This window comes from Hippopotamus amphibius, chromosome 8, assembly GCF_030028045.1.
Source record: "Hippopotamus amphibius kiboko isolate mHipAmp2 chromosome 8, mHipAmp2.hap2, whole genome shotgun sequence".
Taxonomy (NCBI): Eukaryota; Metazoa; Chordata; class Mammalia; order Artiodactyla; family Hippopotamidae; genus Hippopotamus; species Hippopotamus amphibius.
In genome coordinates this window covers 132,628,164-132,654,593 of record NC_080193.1, presented here as the reverse complement: position 1 = coordinate 132,654,593, position 26,430 = coordinate 132,628,164, and the positions used below count along the sequence as shown (strand labels likewise).

Genomic DNA, 26,430 nt, shown 5'->3' with positions numbered 1-26,430 from the left:
TCTGGCAGTCTCATAAAATTACATCGGTCTATGCAGGGATTCACTTTTGAGATAAAATTACAAAATTGCAAGCGAAAAGAATTAATGTGTGAGGACAATTAAGAATACAGTTCGTGAAAATATTTTCAAACTTTTTTAAACTTCAACAGTAATCAAAGTTATTTCTCTGACTGCAAGTAACATCAAAATGCCAGTAAATGGACCATTTTAATCAGTTTTATTGATTCATGCTTTCAGTTCTTATTCAGTTAAAAACAAGGCACATTAAATACATCCTCTTATTGCTCTATAAATGCATGCAGCTCATTCTGTATATCAAAAGTAATAAATAATGGTGATAAAACACCAAGACAGTTATAAAAATGACAACCCAGCCTCAAACACAGTATTTAACAGTCCAATCTAGAACAATAACCCAACACAATACATAAAAAATGCCATATATGAAAACATGCAGTGTGTATATCGACTCCAGTACTGGGCTTATACTTGATATTCTTTAAAAAGCACAGTAGGACTTTTTCACTCCCAAAAAAGGGTTGACATAATGCAAAACAGTGCAAGTTATTAGCTTCATTGCCATCAATGTTATTACATTCATATGCCAAAAATCTTTACAAATACATATAAATAGGAAATAAGATCAATGATCATTCTTACAGTATGTTTAGTAAAAGAATGAATTTTTTGTTGTTGTACAAAAGAGTAAGCTACATATTTTGAAAAAGACAAAACAAAGCTAGAAACTAAAGCAGAATAGGGAGCATGCATTTAGTAGTAGAAATCCTAAAGTGGCACTCAGTAAAAATTGATTGAAAGCAAGAATATTGCAAACAGCATGATGGATATGAGGCAGACAACCTTGGCTTAACAAATAATCCAGCCTTATCACTACTGTTATGACTGTGGAAAGGGCTATTGAAAGGAGCATCCAGCTCGCCACCACAGATGGAGGTTCCTTCACCTGAATCCCCTTAAAGGCTCTTTAAATAAATCACTTGATGATAAAAGACAATCTCTGCACACCCCACACCCACCCCAACAGAATCAGTTAATACCATGTTTATACAAAAAGAAAAAAAAATTCTTTTGCGCTTAGAATAGATTTTGAATCACACTCACACCCCTCCCCCTCCCCCCATTTCTTCTCTCCTTTTCTGAAATCAGGTGAAGAAGCTGCACAGGTTTAATTAAGAACTTACACAAAAATGCGGGGGTGCTTTATTCACAGTAAAGACTTGGAACCAGCTCATTTCCAAGACAAGTCTCTGGGATTGGTGAAGGAGCGTATGTTTTAGAATTAGCAGATTTTAAGCAAAAGCAGATATGCTTAAAAGAAGAAAAGTGCGTTTCTCTTTGTCCTTAAAGGAACTTGACTCATAACACAGCGTGCACAAACAAGGCCTTTTTTCAAATACAGCTCTGCCCAGGCCAGTCAGGTTATAAGCCCAGTGCCTACTGTAATGGATTCAGGGAGGATACAAGGCATCGTTATCTTGATTTAACTAGAAAAGGAGAGAAAGAGAGAGAGCACGAATGTACGGTTTTGTGGTACATCATCTCTGATGTTTTAAAGGACAGCTCTTCTATCTATTAAGGGTCACTGGGCTCTAAACAGTGAAAGTATTGTCTTGATAGAAAAACACTACATTACAAAGCCACATGTTTCTATTATTAAAAAAAAAAAGTGTAAAAAAATTCACACCTTAAAAGAAAAAAGTTCACAGTGATACCTGGGAGCGTCACTTTCGCTGTTTTAGGTCTTCCTTTAGGAAGTGGCGAGTCTAAACTTCATATAAAAGCAAAATGAGTTAAGGTGCTATCTTAATTGTTTATTTCCGAGGTGGGGGTAGGGGCTTACGTGAGTGAACCTCCAGTGTGTAATTATGGCAGACAGGCTCACACCCTGCTTGAATGAGGCATAAAGATATTTTACAGTGTTGACATATATAGAAATAATAGCACAAAAGTATTTTATGTACCAGTTTGAAAAATTAAGATCTCAAGTCTGGACGATGAAAACCCGACAGTAAGTAAAGGGTTATATTTCCCATTTCATACACGATATGATCTTTAAAAAAAAGTAGGTAATTAACTTCAGAAGAGGAAGTACAATGAATAAACATTCAGATGACCGGCTAAAATGCAACCAAAGTATTGCAAAATCATACCAAATTGGCCCTTTAAATTCAGTATGCTACATATTTACTAAATTCTGGGCGGTTGATTTTTGTTTTGTTTTGTTTTGTCTTTCTTTGAATGTGTATGTGTGTGATGGGGCAATGTGTATGTGTGTGTTGAGTGTGGTTTTCTTTTTTTCTTTTTGGTCGATTGCGAACTTTTCCATTGAGTACAGAGGGAGAAAGGCTTTAAGCAATTAAAATAACCTTGAACATTGCAATTTTATGCCTTTTTACAAATAATTATAACTAAAGTTAACTAAAGGCTACTTCTATCCCCTTTTACTACCTGTTTACAAATACTCCCCAAAATGATGCAATAACCTGAGTGAAATAGGTCATGTCTGACAGTATCACATGCTCCAAGATCTAGGATTTGGGGATTGAAAATTGTGCTATAATATATGGATATATAAACACAGGTTTTTAATCCTTAAATTTATGACTACTGTAAAGATCTGAGAAATTTAGTCTCATCCCACTGTATCCAACTTGCCACTTAAATGCTGGTTTGAAAGTAAGAAGAGCAAGGATCTTCCTGGCAACTGTAATAGTCAAAGAAAAACCAGCAGTCACTGGTGAAAAAAAATGAATTGCTGAGATGAAACTATCACTGCAACTCTCAGCAAATGTCAATGCTATCCTTATATCTTGTACCTGTGATTCTGGAAGCTTTCAGTTTCTCTTTGAGACTTGCTCTTATAACCAGATCTAAACTTTTTTCTTCCTTCTCCAATTTCGCCAGTCATGCTCTAGATATAAAGTTTGGATGAGGAAGGCAGACAAGCTGGAAGAAATAAAGGGCTGAGGGGTCTCCAGAGACACCATTGTTTTAATAGGTCCCACCCCACTCAATTTCTTTTGAGAATGAATACTATCAACAAGCTTAATGGCCAGAGCTTTGTGCAAATCATGAAATGTTCCCAGCTTCTTTTTTCAATCTCTGCCAAAATAGTCTGCCTCTAAATCTGACTTAGAATAAATGAATAAACAAACAAAAAGGGAGCATATCCAGTCTAACAGGTCACAAATGAATGCAAAACATTAAACCAGTGTGCACTGAAAGTGAGGGAAAAAAAAGATAAAATACACTCAAGAAGCTAGATTGAATGGCAAATACAAATAAAGCGTATATATGGACATCCTAAAGCTTTGGAATGTTTTCCAGTGTTAAAACGAGGCAGCTATTCGTGTCCACTATTTTGGAGTGGTGTAAGTCATCTCTGGTTTGTTACATGATGATTTCTTGTTCCTGTGTTTGTTGGCTGTGGATTTACTGCTCAGACTCACAATCCTCCACAACTTCGGTCCACGGGGATGGGGACTCGTCTGTCAAGGTTCTCTTCTGCAGTTTTCATGAGTATAGCAAGCCGGCTTCCAGACACCCTTCCTTTTTGAATAGCACTCATCAGCTTAAAGAGAAAATAGGCAACAGATTGAGAAGGGCGGCCAGCTTACTCCCTTCTTCACGGTGTTTTAATGGTTACCTCTGCAGCAGGCGGGGGGCGGGGGGGGGGGGTGAGGAGGTGGGGGTAGTGTTGGGGAATTAAGTTCCCTCATTGAAAACCATAGCAGGTACTACAGCTTACTTAAGAAGAGTACAACTTTCAAACATTTCAAAAAGGGGGAAAGGGACAGGTATTTTGCCACAGCTGCAAAAACTACACTGATCTAGCAAATCAGAGTGCCTTTAAATGCAAATCGAATGCATCACTTTTGGTCCCTGAATGTGCTCAGAGCATATATTTTTTTTGAGCAACTCAAATATTGAATCTTTAATTCCATTTTAAAATCTTAAAAAGGAATCTCAGGGATTGGACAAAGACAAACCGTGACCTATATTTAACTACTCTTTTTTGGTGTTACTGTACTTGACAACTTCAAGTCCCCCAAATCCAAATTCCTTAAAGACTTTTTAAAATAATTTACATTTAAGTCCTTGAAAATGGACCCAGAGATCTACCTTAAGAATTAAAAGCACTCCACAGCCCAGATTTTAGCTAATTCATTTTTATCCAGTGGATAAAGTCAGAATTAGTCTTGAAATTACATGCAGTCAGCGGGCAAAGGCCTTTAATCTGGAAGGCACTGTGCAATTATGAGCACGGGGATTTTTTTTTTTCCTTTTCAAGTTGATGTGGTTTTAACTATTTGCTTCTCTTGATCTCACTTCCTCAATCTTTTCTATCTATTTATTTTTTAAAGAACTGGTTTAGTCGTTCATCAGAAATATATATATATATGTAAATCCTCAAAATATTTTTAGGGTTATAGTTTTGAGGCTAAAGAGATACATTTCTTAAAAAAGACTCTGAGTAAGAGTCAGAGGCCTCTGCCAAGGGGCTGGATCAGAATTTCCTGACCTTATTAAAAGCTGTTTCACAAGCTATTGCTTATTAGAGATGGACTCCTACATGCAGAAGCGTCATTAGAGCCCAAACCTAAAAATAACGTCATGTAACCATACAGTATCTATAGAGAGCCTTCCATGAAGATTATTTAAAAATATCTACATTTAAAATGGTGTTTAATGGGATAAACATGGGCTCTTAATCCTCAGGGAAGGAAAATATTTTATTAAAAATAAAACAAAACCCTGAAAAGGTACTTTGCACCTAATGAATGGTTTAATAAAGGATGCCGACATCAAGACAGAACAATCTATTGTTTATTGTCTTGCCTCTGATTCCATGAAGACCTTCAACGTTTATCAGCACTAACAAAACGGAGAGAACTGGAGGTTTTTTTCTTTATCCATAAAGGTTGTAATGACGTACCTACCTTTAAAAACTCAAAGTTTTCTTCAAACATTACATATATCTTAAAACCATATTATTAAAAACAAAACAAAAAACAAAAAAACCACCACAGTATAAGCAAAAAAGAACATCTGGGTGTGAATATATTTCGTAAGAAATATGGGCAGCATTTTTTAAGTTGAAAATTATACTATGTATTTGTACTTAGTAGAAGCATGAATAGTCGCCTTCATTTAGAATTGGACAAGAAATACTCAATTATTAAAAAGATGCTACAAGAAAACCTGCAGATGGTTTAAATTATTTTCTATGTGTTTAACTCTACTGCACTCAAGAAAATTACTTAACACCCAAACCACATAGCGTATCCATAAAATTAGACTCATTGCTTCTAAGACCCTGGGTCTTTGAACCCTAAATGCTGTCATTTATTTACAATCTATATGAGATGAAGCATTAACTATTTACTTGAAGAAAAGTTTTCCAAAATCCTGAGATAGACACATTTTCTCAAGGAAAAAAACAGACAAAAAAATGTATGAAATGGTTTTTAATTCCCAAGCATACATTTTTAAACTCAATTTCAAAGGTCCACTTAGTTAAACACTAAGCTAAAGAACTAAACATTCTTTTTTGTAATGCTGGACACAACCTGTGAAAATTTTCTGCATTTAGATTCAACAATGCTCTTGTCTGCAGCTCATCTCCAGAGAGACAATTACCATTTCCTTTGCCTTGATCTTGTTTGTTTAACTTGACATAGTGAAGAAAGGGCTGACATTGACCAAAATCCCCAGCATTAATTTATTTCATGTTCAGCATTCATCATTGCCATGGTGCAAGCAAGACCGGGCATTCATTTGAAATACCTGCCCAAGAAGCACTACAGAAAAAACCCAGCTGCTTGAAAACCAATACACTCTCCATAAGAGCAGAGTCCTACGGACAGTTACAAATAACGTATGGGTTTGTTGAGTTTCTTTCTTATAAGGAACTTTTAAGGAATGATGTGTAACATCCCATTTGAAGGGAAAGTAACAAAATTTACTTCCCTTCTGGTTATGATTACACAACTGAGTCTCGAGTAAATGGTAAATTAGAACTAGAAATACTTGAATTACATGGTCTTCACCCCAGAATATAGATTTCCTTTCTTTTGCTTTTCAGGTTCATTATAATGTAAGAATATAAGCGTTTTATTTTGGGTTCTCAAGTGAATGTGATTCTCAAATGAATACAACTCTGATTTCTTTAAACTTCCTCGATTAAAAATATACTTTTCACGTAAGAAATAAAGAAGGGTCTGGCGGTGGTATCCCACAGCATACTCTTTATAAAGCACACTTCTGGTTTTAGCCCTTTAAGCCAGAATTAACTTAGACTTAATCCAAATTGCCCAACACAACAGAATGTGTCTTACAAAAAGCAAAAGAACATGCACCACGTAAAGCCTTATCCTCAAGGGCAGACATATCAACCTTTGCTGGCTTCAAACTTTCTTCTTTTTCCAAATGAGGTGACAACTGTGTGGACTTCAAAATCCATTCCTGAATATCCACTGATGACCAACAGATAAAAAGTAAATACACGTGTTTCCTTTCACCACAACTCACCTGCAAAAATTCATTGAGTTCAACCTGTCCATTTTTGTTCAAATCTACTTCATTCAGAATTTCATGTAGTGTATTTTCATCCATTTGGACACTGATACTCTAAGTAAAAGAAAAGCACAAAATAATGAAGTTTTGTTAAAATTTATGCACATCCTGGGACTTCCTAGGTGGCGCAGTGGTTAAGAATCTGCCTGCCAATACAGGGGACTGGGCCAGGATGATCCCATGTGCTGCGGAGCAACTAAGTCTGTGCTTAGTTGCTACAACTACTGAGCCTGCACTCTAGAGCCTGTGAGCCACAACTTTTGAGCCCATGTGCCACAACTACTGAAGCCCACACGCCTAGAGCCTGTGCTCCACAACAAGAGAGGCCACTGCCATGAGGAGCCTGCACCCCACGATGAAGAGTAGCCCCCATTTGCCACAACTAGAGAAAGCCCTGTGCAGCAATGAAGAACCAACGCAGCCAATAAATAAATGGATAGAGAAATAAAAATATTTTAAAAATTATGCATATCCTTTTATCAATGTTACCAGCCTTTCAAAACTTCAGAGAGAAATTTAACTTATAGAAAGCACTCGATGAGAAAAAAAATTATCTAGTACAATCTTTACATTCCTCTGCTATCAAAGATATTGAACCAAAAAATAAAATTACCTCTAATACACGCTGAACATCAACAATGGTAATAAAGCCTTTTTGGTCTGCATCAAACTTATGAAATCTCTTCTTATACCTGGAACACAACATTGAATAATGGAAAAATATACTTAGGTAAGAGAAGACAAAAAAGAGAGAGATATAGAAACTTATTAGATGTACCTGTCAATGTCTGAAGGCAGTAGGCTTATTTCAGAGCGATCTGTTAACTGTTCTGATCGAGATTTATAGCCCATTTCATAATATAGAAACTTCTTGGCTGTTTCAAGTTCTTCCTAAAACACAGACACACACAAAGTTCAAAGATTTATGGAAAGAATTATTGATTTTTTTCTCCCTTTGTTTTTTTCACTTGGTTTTCTAAAATGAAAGCTCATCCTTATTTTTCTGGTCAGGACAATTTTTTATTTCCTCCAATTTTATTGAAGTATAATTTCATTCAATAAAATTCACCTATTTGGGGCACACAGCTTGATGTATACTCCACAACGATCAAGATATAGAACATTTCTATCTCCCCAAAAAGCTTCCTCATTCCCATTTGCAACTGATTCCGTCCCCTGACCTCTAGCCCCAGGCCACCGATCTGATTTTGTCACCAGAGTTTTGCCTTTTCTAGAATTTCATATGGAAGGGTTCATATAGCATGTGGTCTTCTGTGTGTGACTCCTTTCATACAGCATGACAATTCTGAGATTCACTCACGTTGTTGCATGCTTTAATATTCTGTTTCTTTTTACTGCTGAATTTTCTTCCACAGTATTGACTAGCAAAATCTACAGGCCCAAAGCTTTATGGTTTGGTGACAAAAGAGCAATTAAAAGTGAAGGAGACATCCAGGACTTGAACAGCTATTATAATGTGGCATGTGGTACCAAGACAGACACCACGGGGTTAACTCACTCTAAAATTCTGTCATTAGGATGCTGGTAGTTGGGTAGAAATTATAGAGTCATGAAAAGAAACAAGTTATTCTATTGAATAGTTACTCTTCCTGTTTTCAATGTCCTCAGCTTTATCTGATACCACCTATTGCTGAGAACACTGTCTTTCTTAGATTTCATCACACCAGTCTCCCAACTAAGAACTTCCAAAATGACTCTACTGTGCTGTGTATCGTTCACAAATATCTCTTTCGTCTCGTACACACACACACACACACACTTCTCCCCACCATGAGTATACTTCTCAACCCCACTGATGTGATTTACTTTGGCCAATGAAACATGACTGGATATGACATATGTCACTTTTGAGTAAAAGCTTGAGACACCAGTGCACAGTTCTGCTTAGCCTCTCTTTCTCCTGTGCCACAAGAAAGGCATGAATCAGAGAGGTCTGAAGTCAATCTGAAACTTGAAGAAGAGCAGCCTTCAGGTAATATGAGTGAAAAGTAGTTCTGAAATTATTATATAGCATAACCTAGAAAATGCTTATTAATACAAGTTTTAAATTCCTCAGATGTCCCTCTGAAAGGATTTTAAGTCAATGTGTAGACCCAAATTCTGGTCCGCAGAACAGTGCCAGCGCAAAATGAATCTAGGAAAATAAAACAAGGGCACAGACTCTTGCATGAAATGTGTTTATATTTCTTTGCTTATGTCAGTGACAAGACCCTTCACTCCTTTTTCTTTGGGAGATAATTTTTTTTTCTGAGATTATGTCCTTCCTACTTTCCTTTCTCTTAGGAGACATATATATTTTAAAATATAAATATATGTATATAATACATATATTAGCTGAGAGAATTTTTTAGCATTTCTAACTTTTCATTTTGCTATGTAAGAATATTAGGAATTTAATTTTTATCATATATTATATGTTTATTATATTTTAACATATAATATATTTATTTTATTACATGCACACATACACATGATATATAAGGTATACCTAAAAGTTGTCTTTTAAGTCACCACAGGCATTCTGCACAGGCAGATTATTCTTTTCACACAAGAAAATCCAATAGTTATAAATAAAATTATTCTTCTATGGTGCCAATTTTGCCTCGTCTTTTTCTACAAAACTGGTTCAAGATTCGTCTTGGAAGTGGCATCTTTGATACGTCCCTCCAAGAACAAGCTCTTCCTCGAGTCATGTCCCTTTATTACCTATGTGATTTATCCATACTCTGTATCAAGCAAGGAATCACGGAACTTAAAGATGGAAGGGCTTTTTTCCTTGGAAGTCACGCAAAGGACCTCCGTAACCCCACACTTCCTCTACAACATTCCAGAAATAGAAGCATGAGGTCTCCATCTAAAGAAGAGCTCCAGCAATAGGGTGGTAACTCCATTCCACTGAGAGCAGCCCATAAAGGGAAGGCTCCAATTGCTAAAAATATTTATGCTGAGATTAAACCTATCTTTGCAATTCTTAAAATTTGTTCAGGATTAGTGCAACTTTTCTACAGTGAAGTTTTTTAAAGTCTAAGGTTTTGTTGTTTTTTTTTTTCCTGTATCACACCACAACGATTATCTAAGGATAGAGCTTTCCTCCTTAAGAATTTAAGTCTAGAATTACTCTCCTGCATAAGACATGATTTTAAATCCCTTCACCAAACCACAACTAGTCTGTCATATAATAAAATGATCTGAAGACAACGCAACACTCCAACAGAGATCTGGCAAGTACCTAGAAAGAAGTAACTATCAGCGTCATCAATCTACAGATACAATTTCTATTAGGCAGCTTAAGACTGTAATTGCATGTGGGGGCAGCCATGATCCACTGTTAGCGGCTATGCATTCACAGTTAACAAAAACCATATTTCTTTTTTGTATGTGCTTGTCAAATTCTATCATGCGTGGATGGAGTTTTTTTTTCTACCTAATGCAAGGTTTGCCATTCATCTCTATTAAATGATACCTAATGTAATTCCATCCATTACTTCAATTTGTCACCATTCACTCTCTCTCCAGTTTCTTATACGTAACCAGAGATGTATGCCATCAATGTCATTATCTAGGCACTCGAACCATGGTAGACTAGGTCAAGACCAAAGACAGAGTCCTCATGACCTGCTATCAAAGACCTCTTTTGGGGACAGTGATCCATTTGACTGGCTACAAATCCACCAATTTTAAAAGATATCACATGGGGCTTCATAAAATGCTTTCTGGACTCCAAATACATTATCTCTGTAACATTTCCTTGATCTAACAATCTTGTTCCTCTTCCTGAAAAGAAAATGTGTCTGAAATGATTTTTTCTAAATAATTCATTACTACCTTCCAGTGATCACTACTTCTTGCTAAATGCTGATAAAACAAACTTAAAATGCCACAACCTAGAAAACTGCTCACGACCAATGCCAGGACCACTAGTTTACAGGTTACAAACTATATTTCCCCCCCTTCTCCCTTTCTGGAATGTGGTACTACATTTGCCTACCTTTTGTCTTCTGGTGCTGTTCCTATTTCCCATAATATTTTAAAGCTCAACAGTAGTTAAATAAATCCCATCTGCAAATTCTCTGAGTACCCTGAGGTATAACATTTCTGGGTTGGCATACAAACTCATTTAGAGCAGCCTCCTATTTGAATGTCTATTTCCTCTTACCAATATTTATTTTGCTCTTCTCACAATGAAAATCATTCTCCTTGACAAAAAGGAAAAAGGAAAAAGGAAAAACAAACTGGTACTAAGCTATGAGTTGAAAGGTTCTCTCCCTTCTCTGGCGGTCAAGGATTTGGTGCTAGTCACCTTGAGCAACGATCTAGGTTAGGCCTTATTTGCATTCTTTTCCATTTTTAAAAGTTATTGTTGGTATTTCTAGCATTTTTGCCAATATTTGGCCAAATCCTGACACTATTCATAAACATTCTTATTAGTCCTGGATACCCTTTCATAGCTGAGTACCAATCTTCCATCTCTTTGATATTTGGTGCTTATTAGCTTGCTTTGTCCATAGCCACTCCATTTCTTCCCTTGCTTCCCCTTTACTCTCCTTGGTGGAATCAATTTTGAAGTAATTTCTTTTTGTGAGACACCCTCAATCTACTCAAGTGGTCTCCTCTTTAAAATCTCCCAATGAAATGTATGTTTTGTCTGAAGTTTATAAAATCTACCTTATCAAATAATACAGCAACATTTCCCAAAATACATCCTAAAGTAATACAAGCCTCCCTTTCTACCAGCCCTTCCAACAAGTGAGAGTTGGGTCTGTCTCCAAATAAAATGCCTTTTGGAAACTGACATGCACGTATACATTTTAAAGGCACCAAATAATCTGCATTAAAGAAAATGGTTTCATTTGTTTAACTCAGAATTTCCCAAACTCTCACTCCCAAACCATGTAGTCATCTTTTCACTGATATTAATTTATATATTGATATTTATAATTATGTATTAATTTATATAATTGTGTAAAACACAATTTGGCAATGTCACATTCGCTAAATGTCTTCACCAACTCCTGTATCAATCCCCAACTCCCCTAAATAATGCCTTCCTCCCTAATCAGTTCTTCCAAGTTGGTTGCCTTTGGTCTTGAGTAACAGTTCTCTAAATCTTTATATAAACTTTGGAAAATGCACACACATTTCTAAGATATATTATGTGCTGTAGCCACTCGATTAAATTTGAAGATCCTTGAAACCATGAGCTATTTATTATTCCCCTAAAATATTTGGCATAATGCTTAGTACACAAGTCACTCATTACGTATTGACTGGTAAAAACAACCACAATTCATCTACAGAGAGTTATTTATCACCTTGTTCCTCTTTCACTTTTGCAGGTTAAGTAATCCCAATGCTTTTAACCTTTTCTCAGAAGTCCAGTTTCTAACCTTTAATTCTTTTTTCCCCCTCCTTTGTTCTCTCCAGACTGTTCACAGTTATCATTAATACTCCTATATCTCAGATACTGAGTAATAACTTTAGGTCTTTTATTTCTGTTATTTTGTTTGTTAAGGGGGATGGGAGAATATTTCTGGGTACATAAATCTGCTCATAAAATCTAAACCGAAGTTAAATCTAATTTCCTCGGGAGGGCCGAACACAAGCGGTTTAGAATTTTCTTCCTCCTTCTTACCTCCTACAGCCTGAATTCCTGGCACACAGTACCTTCCTGCATATTCAAATCATTCCAACCATAATTTTTACAGGAACACGTTATCCCCAATCCTTCTACATGGTAAACATGACTGGCGGTAGCACAAGAGTAAGTTTCATTCTTGTGTTGCCTCTGTATACAGCTTTAATTGGCCAAACCAAAACTTAAAACCGGAAGAGTATAAACCAGTCCTGCCAATGCAGAGGCAACAGGGCGGCGTGGGAAAAGGCTACGGTCTGGGATCAGAACACCTGGTTTCAATCCTTTTCCACAAGCTACTGGTTGTATGAAATCTCCCTGGGACTTACTCCCTGAGCCTCTTTCCTCAGCTATAAAATGAGGGCAAAGGTTGTGCTTGACAGCAGTGTGATCAGGATTAAGGGCTCTTTTCCAACAGTGATTTCTACCATCACTACACAACATACATGGCATTAAAATTACTGCAGGAGGATATTTTAAATGTAGGGCCATGGTTTCACCCCTGAAGACTCTGACTCTGACAGGCAAGCCTTAAAATCTGCCTTTTTTCCCTACTGCTCCCAGTGACTGATATGTAACCATCTTCAGGAATCTCCACCACAATGAAAATGCTTTAAGGACAAGACCTACACCCAGTCCTTCCTATACCTTTAGCATATGACATACATGCTCAAGAATGTTCATTCACTCATTCAACAGACATTATTTAGGGCTTTTTATAAGCCAGGTACTGAGGGTACACAAACAAAACAGATCACGTCCCCTCCCTTGGAGAGCTTATTTCCGGGAGGAGAGGTTGACAGGAAATAAATAAAATGTGTGGTGTGTCAAATGAGAATTGATGCTAAAGAGAAAAATATTAAGGAAGGAGTAGAAAATGCCATTTGGATTGGGGGGTACTCTTTTATTCAGCCCAGGGAAGGGAGACGTCCCTGGAGTGGAGACCAGTAGGAAGTGAGGGAGTCGGCGATGAGGATATATCCAGGGAAGAGCATTCCAGGGAAAGGGACCAGTAGGGCTTGAAGAAAGAAAAGCAACTTGATCTGTGGGTTGGATGGAGTAAATAAATGGGAGGAAAACTGAGGGGGATCAGAAAGGTGGTGTCCAGATCACAGAGGGCCCCTATTAGAATAATCCACGTACGAGATGCTGGTAGCTTGAGTCACAGTCATAGCAGTTGAGTGTGTTAAGAAAGGGTTGCTTTTCTCTTTCTGACTTACTTCACTCTGTACGACAGACTCTAGGTCTATCCACCTCATGACATATAGTTCAATTTCATTCCTTTTATTCCAATAAAGAGCTTTAAAAAAAAAAAGAAAGGGTTGAACTCAAGCCATTATTTGAAGACAAGTATGATAAGGTTTGCTGATGGGTTTAGATCAAGTATGAACGTAAGATTTAGGCCCAAGCAACCAGAGAGTAGAACAGGTATTTATGACATGAAGAGGTCAGTAACAGCAGTAGTTTGAGGGAGGCAGGAGGAGACCTGGGAGAGATGGTGCCGTGGACTGAACTGTATCCCCCCAAACTCATATATGGACGGCTCAACCTCCAGAGAGATGGGATTTGGAGATAGGGCTTTGGGGAGGTAACTAGCTTTAGACAAACCTTGCTGGAATTAGCACCCTCAACAGAAGACACCAGAGTGTTTGCTCTCTCTCTCTGTCTCTCTCTCTCTCTCAGAAGGCAGCTGTTTCAAAGCCAGGAGGAAGGCTCTCACCAGAACCCAACCCTCTCACCCTGGCACCCTGATCTCGATTTCTAGCCTCCAGAATTGTGAAAAATAAACGTCTGTTATTAAAGCCACCCGCTCGGTGGCAGCCTGTTGTAGCAGCCTGAGTAGACGAGGACAGGTGGTGTTCAGGAAGCAGGGAGGGATCGACGGTGTCAGAGCCACTAACGGGTTGGGGAAGAGGATGACGAGAGCTGACAGCACGGAGGAGACCGGTGAGTGTGACCAGAGCCGCTACAGCAAAGTGGCCACAAAAGAGCCTGAATGGAATGGGCTCAAGACAGGCTGGGGGCAAGGAACTAAACCAGCGAACACAGGAAGTATTTTCTGAATAAATACATGAAAATGCCTCTGCATATCACAATACTTTGGTTTAACTAAAAGTCACGGCAATCTTCTGTTTATTACAAGACGCCCACGGCTGTATATGTGGGTACCTGAGCCTCACTGGCTTTCTTTTTTTAATTTGGATATAAATATAAAATTTCAAATGACACAAATCAATAAGCATTTGGTGGTCAGGCTATAAAACCACCATTTCCTACCAAAGGCAAACTTGCAGGAGTGTGAATTTCACTGTAGAATATAAACTAAGAATGTTTTCAATGAAAACCAGAAAAGGTTCTACCCACAATCATTATTATTGTACTTTTTCAGGAATTACAACCACAAATTTGAGAACATTTTTCTATAAGGGATTTTCCAAAAACCACCAAGAAGAATATTTGGTTACAAGGATATTTGTTACAAGAATTTGTTACAACAAGATATTTGTTACAAGAATATCTTTCCAGTTCCTAAGGCTTAACAATATTAAACACAGGCACACAGAAATTGGCAGGCAATCTAAAATCACCATCAAAAACTAAGCTGGCCTCTACTAACAGATTAAGACATTACATGTTTATAATGGAAACTGCAGTGTTCAAGATGTCTATATAATACCTCTTTTTTAGAATCACTCCAATTCAGTTCTCTGCCCATCAGTTCAACAATCCTGGGTAGGGCTTCCTCTGCTGCCTGGACATTTAGAAAGGCCAGGCGAGTACGACGGGAAATCATATCCACTGCAGTGCAGGCGTACTCCTTAATCCCATATTTCACCTGAGTTTGAATTAAAGTAAAATTATTAATGTAGGCCCTTTTTTAAAAAACGGGGAAACAAAGCTTCACTTAAAATCATGCCTAGGAAAAGTGACACTTTTCTTTACATACTCTGGTTTTCTAGCAGGCATGAAACATAGCGACATCATACAAGTTCCCCATCTGCCTGCCAAAGGAGATTTGGAAATTGGCACAATTTGGATAAGAGTTAATGCCTTCTCCTTGAATAGAACCTGGCCCAAACATGAAGAAGAACTGCCTCACTTCTCATTTACCATCCACAGTAATCACCTCTTTGTGTATACATGACATGGAAGTTGATTTACATAGCCGAGGAGGCAAAGAACAAGTATTTAAAAATTATGATCTCAGCTCTTTAGGCCGTCCAAAGTTTTCTGTCTCAGAGGAATCACAATCAGATCACAGAAGTTTTGCAAACAATCAACAACAAAATGTTACTGGACACTCATGCTTTTAAGGTGTAGTGAATTATAAATAAATATAAAGTGTCAAGTCAAGATATGTCATCAGGCAGAGCGTGAGTAGTACAAACTTGAGGAGCTACAAGTTCTCAAACAGGGCAGACAACCGTGAACCAGTAAGACCTGGGATAGCTCCATGGAGGAGAAAGAAGTCCGTATCTTCTATTATTATTGTCACCACTATCAACCTCACTTCAGAGGTGAAATCAAAATTTTGTAAATGAAAGATACTGTGCTGGGCAGGCATTTTACTCAGAGTTTTAGCTGATGTAGGTGCCCTAAAACTTAGATATGTATGATTTCTCAACAGGATGACAAGTGAACAGATGAAAGGTATCCCACAGCAGACAGAAAATTCCCACGTGGCCATTCACATACCTCTGCTTCAATGTACGGAAATTCTGATACAAGACGCACTCCAACAATGGGCCACCGTTTTCCCGTCACACTTGCCATTTTGGCCACCTCAAAAGCCTTGTCACCGTAGGTGGCGGCAAGATGCTGGGCCACCTAAGGAAATGAAACTGCATCAGGCAGGTCCTTTGAATATCAATAGCTTCTAGGTACAGAGCAAAAAATGTTCATGCTTATCTTGTCAGTATTTTTTACAGCCTGTAACTAATAATCCTAGGAGAGCATCAGATTTTGATTTTGTGGGAGGAAACCACTTGGGCTCTGAAGGTTTAGGCCAGCACTAGCTCTACTACACATGTATCACCGTATCGGTAACTGATGAAGCTTCAGCTTCATTCTGCTCCCAGCATCACTTCTGAAAAACAGCCTTCCTTGGGCCCTAGATAGAAAGAATTTGGGAGGTCCTGTCTGCTAGGAACAAGCCAAACAAACCCCAGATTCTAAAATAGAAACCAAAACATGCATTGCTTTTTAGGCAACTAAAGCAAAATATGATTTTTTCCCCCATTATTTCACTCCCACAGTACACAGACAGAAATAAACCCAGCAATAGGAAACTCGAAATCATAGAGGCCACGTGCTTGCCGATCCTATTACTGGCAACAGTGAGATCAGGTCAAGAGTAAGGTGATGTGGCAACGCACGCCCACCTCACTTTCAAGTCCGTAATCCTGAACAAGCCTGATGTAGAGTGTGGGGCTCCAATCTTTGCCCCCTTGAAGGAAAAGCCCAGCTGTTCTGCTTGGTCCTGCTTTCAAATTGTGGGTCTTGACCGCAGCATTTATGGTATCTTCTGCCATAGATCGATAGGTCGTCCACTTTCCACCTACAAATACATTGATAAATAATTCGTTAGGTTACCACCCCTTGTTTTTCTTATAATTAACCATTTATCAACTTATTAATAACAAAATTCACCTGTTGTTTATAACAAATGTGGTGAAGCAATGCATACGATTTTACTCAGAATCATAAAAAGAAAAAAAAAAGTCCCAGTTCATTAGCATTAAAAGAGATTCTGGTATGAGAATTTAACTCAAGCTGCTTTCTAAAGCACACCCAAACAACAAGGTAATATCCCATACCTGCTATAGTGATGAGGCCGCTCTCACTGACATCCACAACGTGATTTCGAGAGATAGACTGTGTATCTGCAGACTTGGGATCTGTAACAAGGGGGCGAATACCGCTCCACGCTGCCAGGACATCCCCTCTTCTTACTGGGAAGGATCAATGCCAAGGGTTAAGAGGATTACTGAAAGACATCTCAACAAAACTGAAATAATTACAAAGCAGAAAAGAGTTCTGTAAAAGGAACACACGAAGATGTACTTTTAAAGAGAGGAAAAGGCCTTAAATATTAAGAACTAAATGAGTGGGTAAGTTACAAGAAAAATTCAAAGAATTATTTTGTTATGAAGATAATCTGAATTGGAAAATCACTGACATGGGTCCCAAAGAGGAAACAAAAGAAACAAATGTTAGCAACCCTCAGCTGGGACAATCTGCACTAGTTACAAAGAACAACAAGTGACATTTCCTCCTAGAATATATCTTGCTATCTCTGCTCAGGGAAGACAAAGATACTTACTAGGAGCAGAGGGCAGTCTGGATTTCAGATCCCACTCACCCCTTGGTTGTGTGTTCTTGTACAGTGAACCACCTATATATTCAGACACAACAGACTTTGAAAAGTACTTATATACCTAGCAGACTCTGGTGTAAAGGGTTACAGAGACTCTTTGAAATAACTGGAATACTGGACTAGTCAAAAAAAAAAAAAAAAAAAAAAAAAAAAAAAAAGCACCTAAAATGTATAGGGGAAAGATCCTGAAAACAAATAACACTGCGTAAAAATCTCTCCATCTTGATCTCAAAAGGAAAACAGATTTCTGGTAAAGATAACTTCAACTAAGGTAATCTGACATATTTTAGTTTAGCTCCTTAAGGGCCACACTCTAAACATGGCTCTAATCCAAAAGAAGAGGTACCCATACACCTCTACAGGGGTGTTTAGTCAAACCCATATCCCAACAGTGAATCTGAAACAATGGGAGAATTAAACTCATAAACTGGTGAGGAAAGCCTAAGGCTTACAGTCCTGTTAACTGGTGACCACAAGGGTGTCTCCATGCTGGGCTTCCACCCCTAGGTCTCTTCCTCTGACGGGTGCATCCTCTTCAACAGGTTTAATCCTGATGGCTTCCATGGAATGGGGGTTAATTCCTGCTCCACGCAATTCCACAAAAGTCTTGTAAAACCTCAACATAAATCACGCAATATTTTAATCTTAAAAAAAAAAAAAGCTTAACTAGGAAATTACCACTATTTTCCATTAGAGTTCAAATTGCCCTCTGAGTCAAAAATAAAACTTAGCCAACCACTTAGAACGTCATTGTGGTCACTGCAAAGTCTGCAGAGTGTGTCTCTGAAATTCCTTAGGTAGCCACGCTGATCAGGAATTTGGTTTCAATTCTTGCAGCCTTCTGACTAATCTTAAAATTATTTGATGGAAAACTAGACTTTCTAAATTTAAAGCACATGCAAATAATCTTCGTGGCAAATGCTCTATCTTTTCTGGTATAACAGGCAAAAAAATACATCTATGCAACTGTATTTTCTGAAACAAAAAGACCGAACTAAAACATTTGAGTTTTTCATTCATGGAGAAAAATGAAATAAAACATTATGTATACTGGTATCATTTTTAATCCTTACTTCCTTACTTTTGAAATTGATATTCAAAAAAGAAAAGAAAACACTATCAGGAAGAGTTCATTACATGTCAGGAACCTTAATTTATTTTGCTTGATATCTTAGCATTCAGCTTTTTAGCCTGAGAATTATATCACATGAATGTTGGGATATTTATTTATTTAAAAAGATACTTTTAAGGATAATCAAATTTTAAATCATATTTCAAGTGTGAATCAGGCTTTATGGCCTGCAGCATTTTTATGTTAATAGACCAGAGTGTGGTTGGGTCAGGTGCTCTACCATCTATCAGTTTTCTCGCAACCTTGAGATGTAATGATTTTTATGGATTATTCAAAATGTCATTTGCTGCAGAAGAATAAAGCACTTTTTACCTCTCTACCATCCAAACTAAGTAATGACCAGTCAGGGCTATGGGTATAATCTAGGTCCACAGGGCACAGCATAGCTAAACACATGAAACATGAATTCTAACCTCTTGTAGAAACGACAGCAACAAACTGAACTAACAGGTTTCTCTCTTTATTACTTATTCACCCACAATGGAAACTTTGTACACTGCTAAACAAACTCTAACTAAAATTCTCTTTAGAAAGAGATTCAAAAGCAGTGGACAGATAGCATAGTGAACCTTCCAATATTGCCAGGAACTTCTACAGCCATATTGTAACCACGGGGGGAAACAACTGTAGGATGAAGCCCACCTGGAGGGTGGTGGAGCGGAGAGAAATAAGGGCCCTTTGCTGAAAACATTGCTCAATCACTACATTAATCACCTCTTGAGGCTTCTAATACCTGGAGATCTTCTTTTACGAGATAATACATTCTTTATTTTATAACAACAAAAAATACAAACTCAATGACCCTAATAAATTATTTGCTTCTCTAAATGTCTATGTAAATGCCTCTAGCTTCTGTAGAGTGGCACTGTCCCCTAGACATTTCTGCAGTAATGGAAGTGTTCTGTGTCTACACTGTCTAATTCACTAGCCACTAGCTGCACGAGGCTATTAAGCACTTGAAATGTGGTCCATGCAACTGAGAACCTGAATTTCAACTTTTATTTCATTTTAACTAATTTAAATTTAAATAGCTACACGATATGCACATGTACAGGCTATAATATTGCATAAGGCAGTTCTAGAGTAAAACTGCCAAGTAGTAGATCTCAGACTTGTCCTGGTTGGTCATCAAGCTGGGTATCTCCCCCATGGCCACCCTGCCCATGTCTCCAAAAGAGCATCCTTTCAGTGAAATTTGACTGTGAGAATATAATGTGCTGTCATAGTATGAGACCCCACCCCCACCACAATACTTCACTGTTGTAATATGTTCCATATTTATCATTTCAAAGTATCCTCCTTTCCTGCTAATCTCATCAATTCAAAGAAATGAAAATATGTTCACTAAATTAAGCACTCCTGCCCGCAAGTTCTTACCCAGAAATCAGTTCTATCATTTAGGTTGTCGCCAAGAGTGGATAGTGAACATCACCTACTTTAACTCTCCATGGTGTAACATGTGAAGAAAATAACTCAAGTCTTTTATGCTTCAGAGCTCAAAGATTCATCTTGATTTTCCTGGTCCTCAAACTGTCAGGCTAGCTAGACAAGATGGCATTACTGTTGCATCTTCCTTCCCATGTTGAAAGTCTTCTGCAATGTCAATTCTAGTACTTCTCGATACCTCAAACACTGTACCAAGTAGGAGTCATGTACAGTGATCAATAAATACGAAATGGCGTATTAAAATATTCTCTGTACTCTTTATACCAAACAAGAGCTGACAACACAAAATCCAAAGCAATACTTTGGCCTCTGAGCCAATATGCTAGACTTCAGGTTTCGAATGACTACATATTTAAACAATTGGATATCCTCTTTTAAAACAACTGAACATTTTAATAAAACAAGAGGACAGGAAACAACACTACTCTTAAAGTTGAGAAAAATTCTCATTCAACACCACTTATGAGAGAGGCTCACCCAGTTGACTTTTAAGTGCCGACTGCCCAGATGTCAAAAAACCCATGAGTACCTCCAGAGTATATAAAAGTACTTGTCAATATTTTCAGAAGGATAGTGAGGAAATAAAATAGTCCTTCTACCATCATGTTTAAAGAATTATTTTCATTGCAACCCTGATAAATAACTCATTCAGGTTTTAGTGTACAAAATATATAAAGAATAAAATATAAGTAGTAAAGCTGAATAGACATTTTTCACAGCTGGCTGAAAAGACTAAGTGCAGTGTAATTGTTTCCAATTATAAGTCATATTTTTATTCTTAAAAACTTGTCAAGATAAGTGTTGGTTTTAAGAGTTAACAGTAAATGGAGCCCACAGGAAGTGACAAGAGCTAAACGTGCGGCTTTGCCTCACATCAGCTATTCAGCCGTATGTTTTGGGGTACTCTTTCTCATGTGCGCCACTTTCAAAAAATCAATAAAAAGCATGTGACAATATCTAGATGAACACAGGGGAAACAGTGTCAGAAATCAATACTTCTCTACCAGCACGTTTAACCTGCGGAAATGAAGTGTTAATCACAGAAATAAGATACCATATTACATTTATAAACTAATGAAACTAGAAAAAGCAAAGCTTGTGACACTATAATTAAACAGCTGGAAGACATCCAAGCCTGTGTAAGTTGATAACCCTGGTACAATCTCTGGCAGTGAAAAGGCAGGTCTGCAGTGAGTTGATATGGCCAGCTCCGTTGTTAATTGAATAACAGGCCATCTATAAACACTACTAATTGCATATGTGAAAACCTGTGTACAACTAGAGAAGCTGCCTAGAGAAGCACTCCAGAAAAACTACATGGATAAAGCACTCTGCAAATCTTCTGTCTCCCTCAATCCCTTTAAGTCACAGCTTAGTTTCACCACTGCATCCTTCTGATTAACCTCTACACAGCAGACTTAATGATACATTTTTCAAAAGATCATTTTTCTTCCTAACCCAATACACACCACACAACTATCAATTACCCGTTTCAGAAAAGAACAAACAAGTAATCTAGAAAATTCAGCCTGTGAATGGAAAGCTTTCTAAATTGTAAAAGAAGACATGGTCTTATTCCCAACAGGCAAAATGCTTTTCAGAATTGTTCCGACGCATTTTGCAGAAGTGTGGCAGCTGCTGTGAACAGCATGGAGTGTTAAGATTTGACACTTTTTTTTTTTTCTTAAGGATATAGCCATTTGGGGAGGCTCGGAAACTGTTGTCAGAATTTTACTTATTCATCCATTTAATAAATCTTTTAAAAATGATTATTTCAACCCCAGTGAATATGAACCATTTCAAAAGTACTGCTCTAGGATCTTCACAAAGTTTTTATTTTTTAAATCTGTAGAGGAGACTGCTTGGCCCAAGGGATTGGTTATGACAAATGAAACCTCCTCTACTTTAACATTCAAATCCAGATAAGGCCAGCTGAGAGCAAAGGTGTCTAGCAGCTTCCATGAAATGAACTGAGAGACTTAATCTACTCCCTAGTGGATATAATATCACATCATGCAACAAACCCAGGACTACCAATTGGAATACAAGTATTAGAGCTAGACTGACTTGTTCACTACATCATGGTACCAACATGAATGAACTATGGGAAAGAAACTTAAAGTCACTGGGCCTCAGTTTCTTCATCTATAAAATGGGAATGACAAAATAAAACTAGCAAGGTTGTGAGGAATCAGAGATAGTATAAGCAATATGCTTGGCAGAATGTCTAGCATAAAAAGTGCTCAATAACAGTAGAGTTTTAAAAAATAAAGCATGCATTACCCACTGCAGACAAACAGAAAGATTAAAATATGTGTAGCAACAGCACGTAGTCAAAAAAACCTGAATGACGTCTGAAGCTGAGTTTCTCTTTCACATTTCATCAGTGTAGAAGAGAATATCGGATTTCACCAAAATTCCTTGGAAAAAATACAAATTTGAATGTCTTTACTTTAGATATAGACATCCTTTAGCTAACTAGCACTCTACCAAGACTGAGGGCAATTCCTTATCCACTCTGAGGCCTCATATACTCTTCAGTTCAGTAGAAATAAGACTGAAAAGAAACCATAAAGAATCATTGCTGGTTAATTGCTTTTAAAAGGATAAGTTGATAAGCAGGAAAGGTGTGATAGATGGTTAGCACAGGGAAATAAATGAAGTACATGAAAGAGCTGTCACTTCTGCTTTTACCCTGGATGTTTGCTACCTGGAGAATTCTTAATCTTAAGAGTCCTGAGACCACCAGGGGAAAGGCCTGATTTACAGTGTTCACATATTAATTTCAATCCACTTTTACAAAATTGACAAGAACTCTTTGTTAGTCTCACCAATTAACCTGACTACCAAAAGATATGCTAACTGAAAAGACCTCTATAGAGCAAGTAGGTCCCAGCAAGTATTACCAAGTCTTCTATCTACTAAAAAGCAGAATAAAAGTGAGGGTACAGGCTCAGTCTCTGTTCCAGCCCAAGGCTCATTTCACTGGTGGAAATCCCCACCCATGATATGGGCATGGTGGCCTTTTGGAACCTACACCTGTTTCCAGCACATTCAGCCTCTCAGCACGTATAAGCAGTTAGATTTCTTCTTAGTGCATTTGAACTTTAAGAACTTGGAAACTGTCAACTATAGCTCTCTGTTCTTGAATTAATTTTATTTTTTGCTCTAACAACCTAAACTTCCTGCTCTTGGGGCCCAATATAAACCCACTTTTTTTTTTTTTTTTTTGGGCACATGGGCTTAGTTGCTCCATGGCATGTGGGATCTTCCTGGAGCTGGGATCGAACCTGTGACCTCTGCGTTGGCAGGCGGATTCTTAACCACTGCACCACCTAGGAAGCCCAAACCCACTTTTAACAAACATTATTCCCAGGTAAATGTGAAATGAAACAGGATTCATTAACAATAATCAATACAGTAAAACACAATCATACCCAGATGAAGCTCCTCCTAGCTTGCAAAAGGCGGGGGGGAGGGAAGCACCACGCTGAAATTGCAATGTATTTTGCATGTATAACAGGATATTAAACAGGGCATGACTATTTCTTAAATAACCGTGAGAGAGAAAGAGTGTGTGTGTGCGTGGGAAAGACTATAAATTTGCCACACAGATTTCAATTACATGTCTTAAATACATTTACACTATTATTATAGATATCCAAAGAGACTCTACTCAAAATGAAATTACATCCATTACTTGAAATTAGAAGAAAAAAAACTATACAATATGGATCGATCAATTCAACTAGGAGAATCCCCTAAACCATTTTTAAAGCATTTTGTTTCGTTTGTTTGTAAACATGTGATCACATAATGAAAAACATTCTTCAGGGAAAAAGGATTCATAGATGCTGGTGAGTCACATGAAGACAAAAATTGTGCCTTTGCATGTCCTCCACTGAAGCCAACATTACAGGAGACTGCTGATATAAACAGATGAAGACTCTTTTTCAAAGATCTTAAACTTTCTATATTAATATAGAAAGTTTTCAAATTGCTATCAGCATCAAAACCCCTATTACTACTTCATTTTGACTTAAAACAAACATGAGTGGTGTACCAGATGTATAACAAGCTTTGTAGCTGAATAAAGAATTCTTACCCTTAAGGAGCTCCAAGTGAAAATATATCTTAGATTATTACCTATTGTATAATGTTGTGATATACTAGACCAATGTTCTAGGGGACTAAAAAAGATAGGTGGCTTCTGAAGTATAAGTAGTATTTTGCCAAAACGAGAAGCTAGGGGAAAGGACATTCCAGAGCAAGACTTCAACCTAAATAAACAAGGCATGAAGGTTTAAAAGTACATAACCTGATTGGGAAATATGTAAGTAATATAATATGATTAAACTACTGAATGCACAGAGGTAAAGTAGTTGAAAATAAACTTGCAAAGACAAGTTGTAAAAAGCCGTAGACTGCATATGAGACAGTTTAAAATTTTTCCTGAAGTTAATGATAAGACATCAAAGGGATATTTTTATGCAGGGAAGTGATGATCAGAACTGTGTTTTAGAGAGTTCTGATGGAAGGACCAGACTGGGTGGGGACAGAGACATATATTGAAGCCAATTAGGGGGCCGATGAAACTGTTTCAGTAAAAAATGACACAGATGTGAACCAGGGTAACGAAAGTGAGAGGCGATTTACAGGATACTTCAGATTGAGCATAGGTGGGAATTGGACTGGATGTGGAAAGAAAAGGATCAGCAAAGATAAGCATGCCATTTCTAGCTTGGGTGACTAGATGGATGGTGAGGCTATTAATTGAGATAACTAAATAATACTGGGAAACGTTTGAAACTAGCCTAGATTTAAAAAATGCATTATACCACATATGTCCACTGGAAAAAACTCTACGACATCCAAGTTAAAAAGAAAGCATGTTCAGGTTAGCACTGGTAAGAAGTAAACTTTGTTTTTCTCAATTAAAACACGTATACTTATCCTTCTTAGCTAAATCCACTGTTAATACTCCAGTTTCCACACAGTAACAGCTCACTAAATTTCTTAGAATACATATCTTTATCCTCTCATTTCTCTGATTAACTATTTCCTACGGATATCCTAGGTCTGTAAATCAGAGCTTCCCAAACTCTAGAAATTAAATAGTGATGCAAACATTTCATACTCTTCTGGAAGAGCATGGGTGTTTAGAGCTCCCGTTAATGGCCAGAAAAGGACAGTATGCACTTCATGTGAATGTAGCAAGCAGAGGGAAAAAAGGGCAACTTCTTCTTATTGTGTTATAACTTGGCCCTCATAAACCTTCTAGAAGAAGTGGTCAGCACGTTAAGAGTTAGAGTTGGCCAAGTGTGAAGATGAGTCAGACTGGACACACGGTAGTTACCCAGAGAGAGCTGGAATGGTTTGAGAGATACAAAAGAGGGAGGGTAAACTTAAAGAACTGTATCAGTTACCTTCAACGTCACAACTCAAGTAGTTACGCACTTCATTCAAAATGAAGTTGATGTCTTCTTCGGAAGGAATCGGATGGTGTGTGACATCAGTTGGAGTGTCGGTAGTGCCAGCTATAGTCATCTTTTGCCAGGGTAAGAAGAAAATAACTCTCCCATCACTGGTCGCTGGGTCAAGAAGTCCCATGCTCTCTGGGCTGGAGTAAAAAGAAAGGTGATATATTTCTGAAATTAGCTGAAGTTTGATCTTAATCCGCATTCTAAAAACATTTTATTCACTAATTCTCACATAAACAAACAGGAAACACGTGAATTATTATTTTTATTGCCACTACCCTAATCTAGAAATTCCTAAAAGAAAAAAAAAACATTCTGATAACACAAAAGGAATGCAACAAGTGTGATAATAATAATATGCCACAGCAGAACGAGGCACCCCACTCCGCAGTGCAAGGTGAGTTAAGTGGATTTCAATTTCCGGTTGTTTGGGTTTTTATATTCCTTGGACCATGCACATCAGATAATGTCAGCAGGATCAATGTCTATAATTTGTTTTATGATGGTCAGTTAAGGATAGCTCTTCAACCTTTTTTCAAGTCTATGAAAAGTATTTTCCTGGGACATTTGACATTTGGCATATCTTTCAGTATAAGGTCTCAGAAGTGAATAAGAAAAGTGAAGGGTCTAACTTTCTAGAAACTAAAATGTAATCAAAAAGGTCTTTATTCCTTTGTGTCTGAATAAGCTTGTACCACTTCACCAAATATGAGATTTCTTACTTTATTTCAATTTTACTGAAATC

General features: G+C 37.6%; 1 protein-coding gene across 5 annotated transcripts in view; it reads right to left on the bottom strand.

Moving 5' to 3' along the window:
- Positions 1–201: 201 nt before the first annotated feature.
- The window catches only part of GPD2 (glycerol-3-phosphate dehydrogenase 2), a 131,140-nt gene continuing 104,911 nt past the window's right edge, over positions 202–26,430 (bottom strand). For 4 of the 5 annotated variants that reach the window (XM_057745036.1, XM_057745035.1, XM_057745033.1 and 1 more), the window contains 9 exons: positions 25,632–25,825; positions 17,068–17,202; positions 16,633–16,808; positions 15,947–16,078; positions 14,928–15,086; positions 7,376–7,488; positions 7,211–7,289; positions 6,553–6,651; positions 202–3,592 (listed from right to left, as the gene is read on the bottom strand). In XM_057745036.1, coding sequence (XP_057601019.1) covers positions 3,467–3,592; positions 6,553–6,651; positions 7,211–7,289; positions 7,376–7,488; positions 14,928–15,086; positions 15,947–16,078; positions 16,633–16,808; positions 17,068–17,202; positions 25,632–25,825 — 1,213 coding nt within the window. In that variant the 3' untranslated portion in view covers positions 202–3,466. The remainder of the gene's footprint in view (positions 3,593–6,552; positions 6,652–7,210; positions 7,290–7,375; positions 7,489–14,927; positions 15,087–15,946; positions 16,079–16,632; positions 16,809–17,067; positions 17,203–25,631; positions 25,826–26,430) is intronic. The other variant, XM_057745034.1, reaches the window with a different exon arrangement.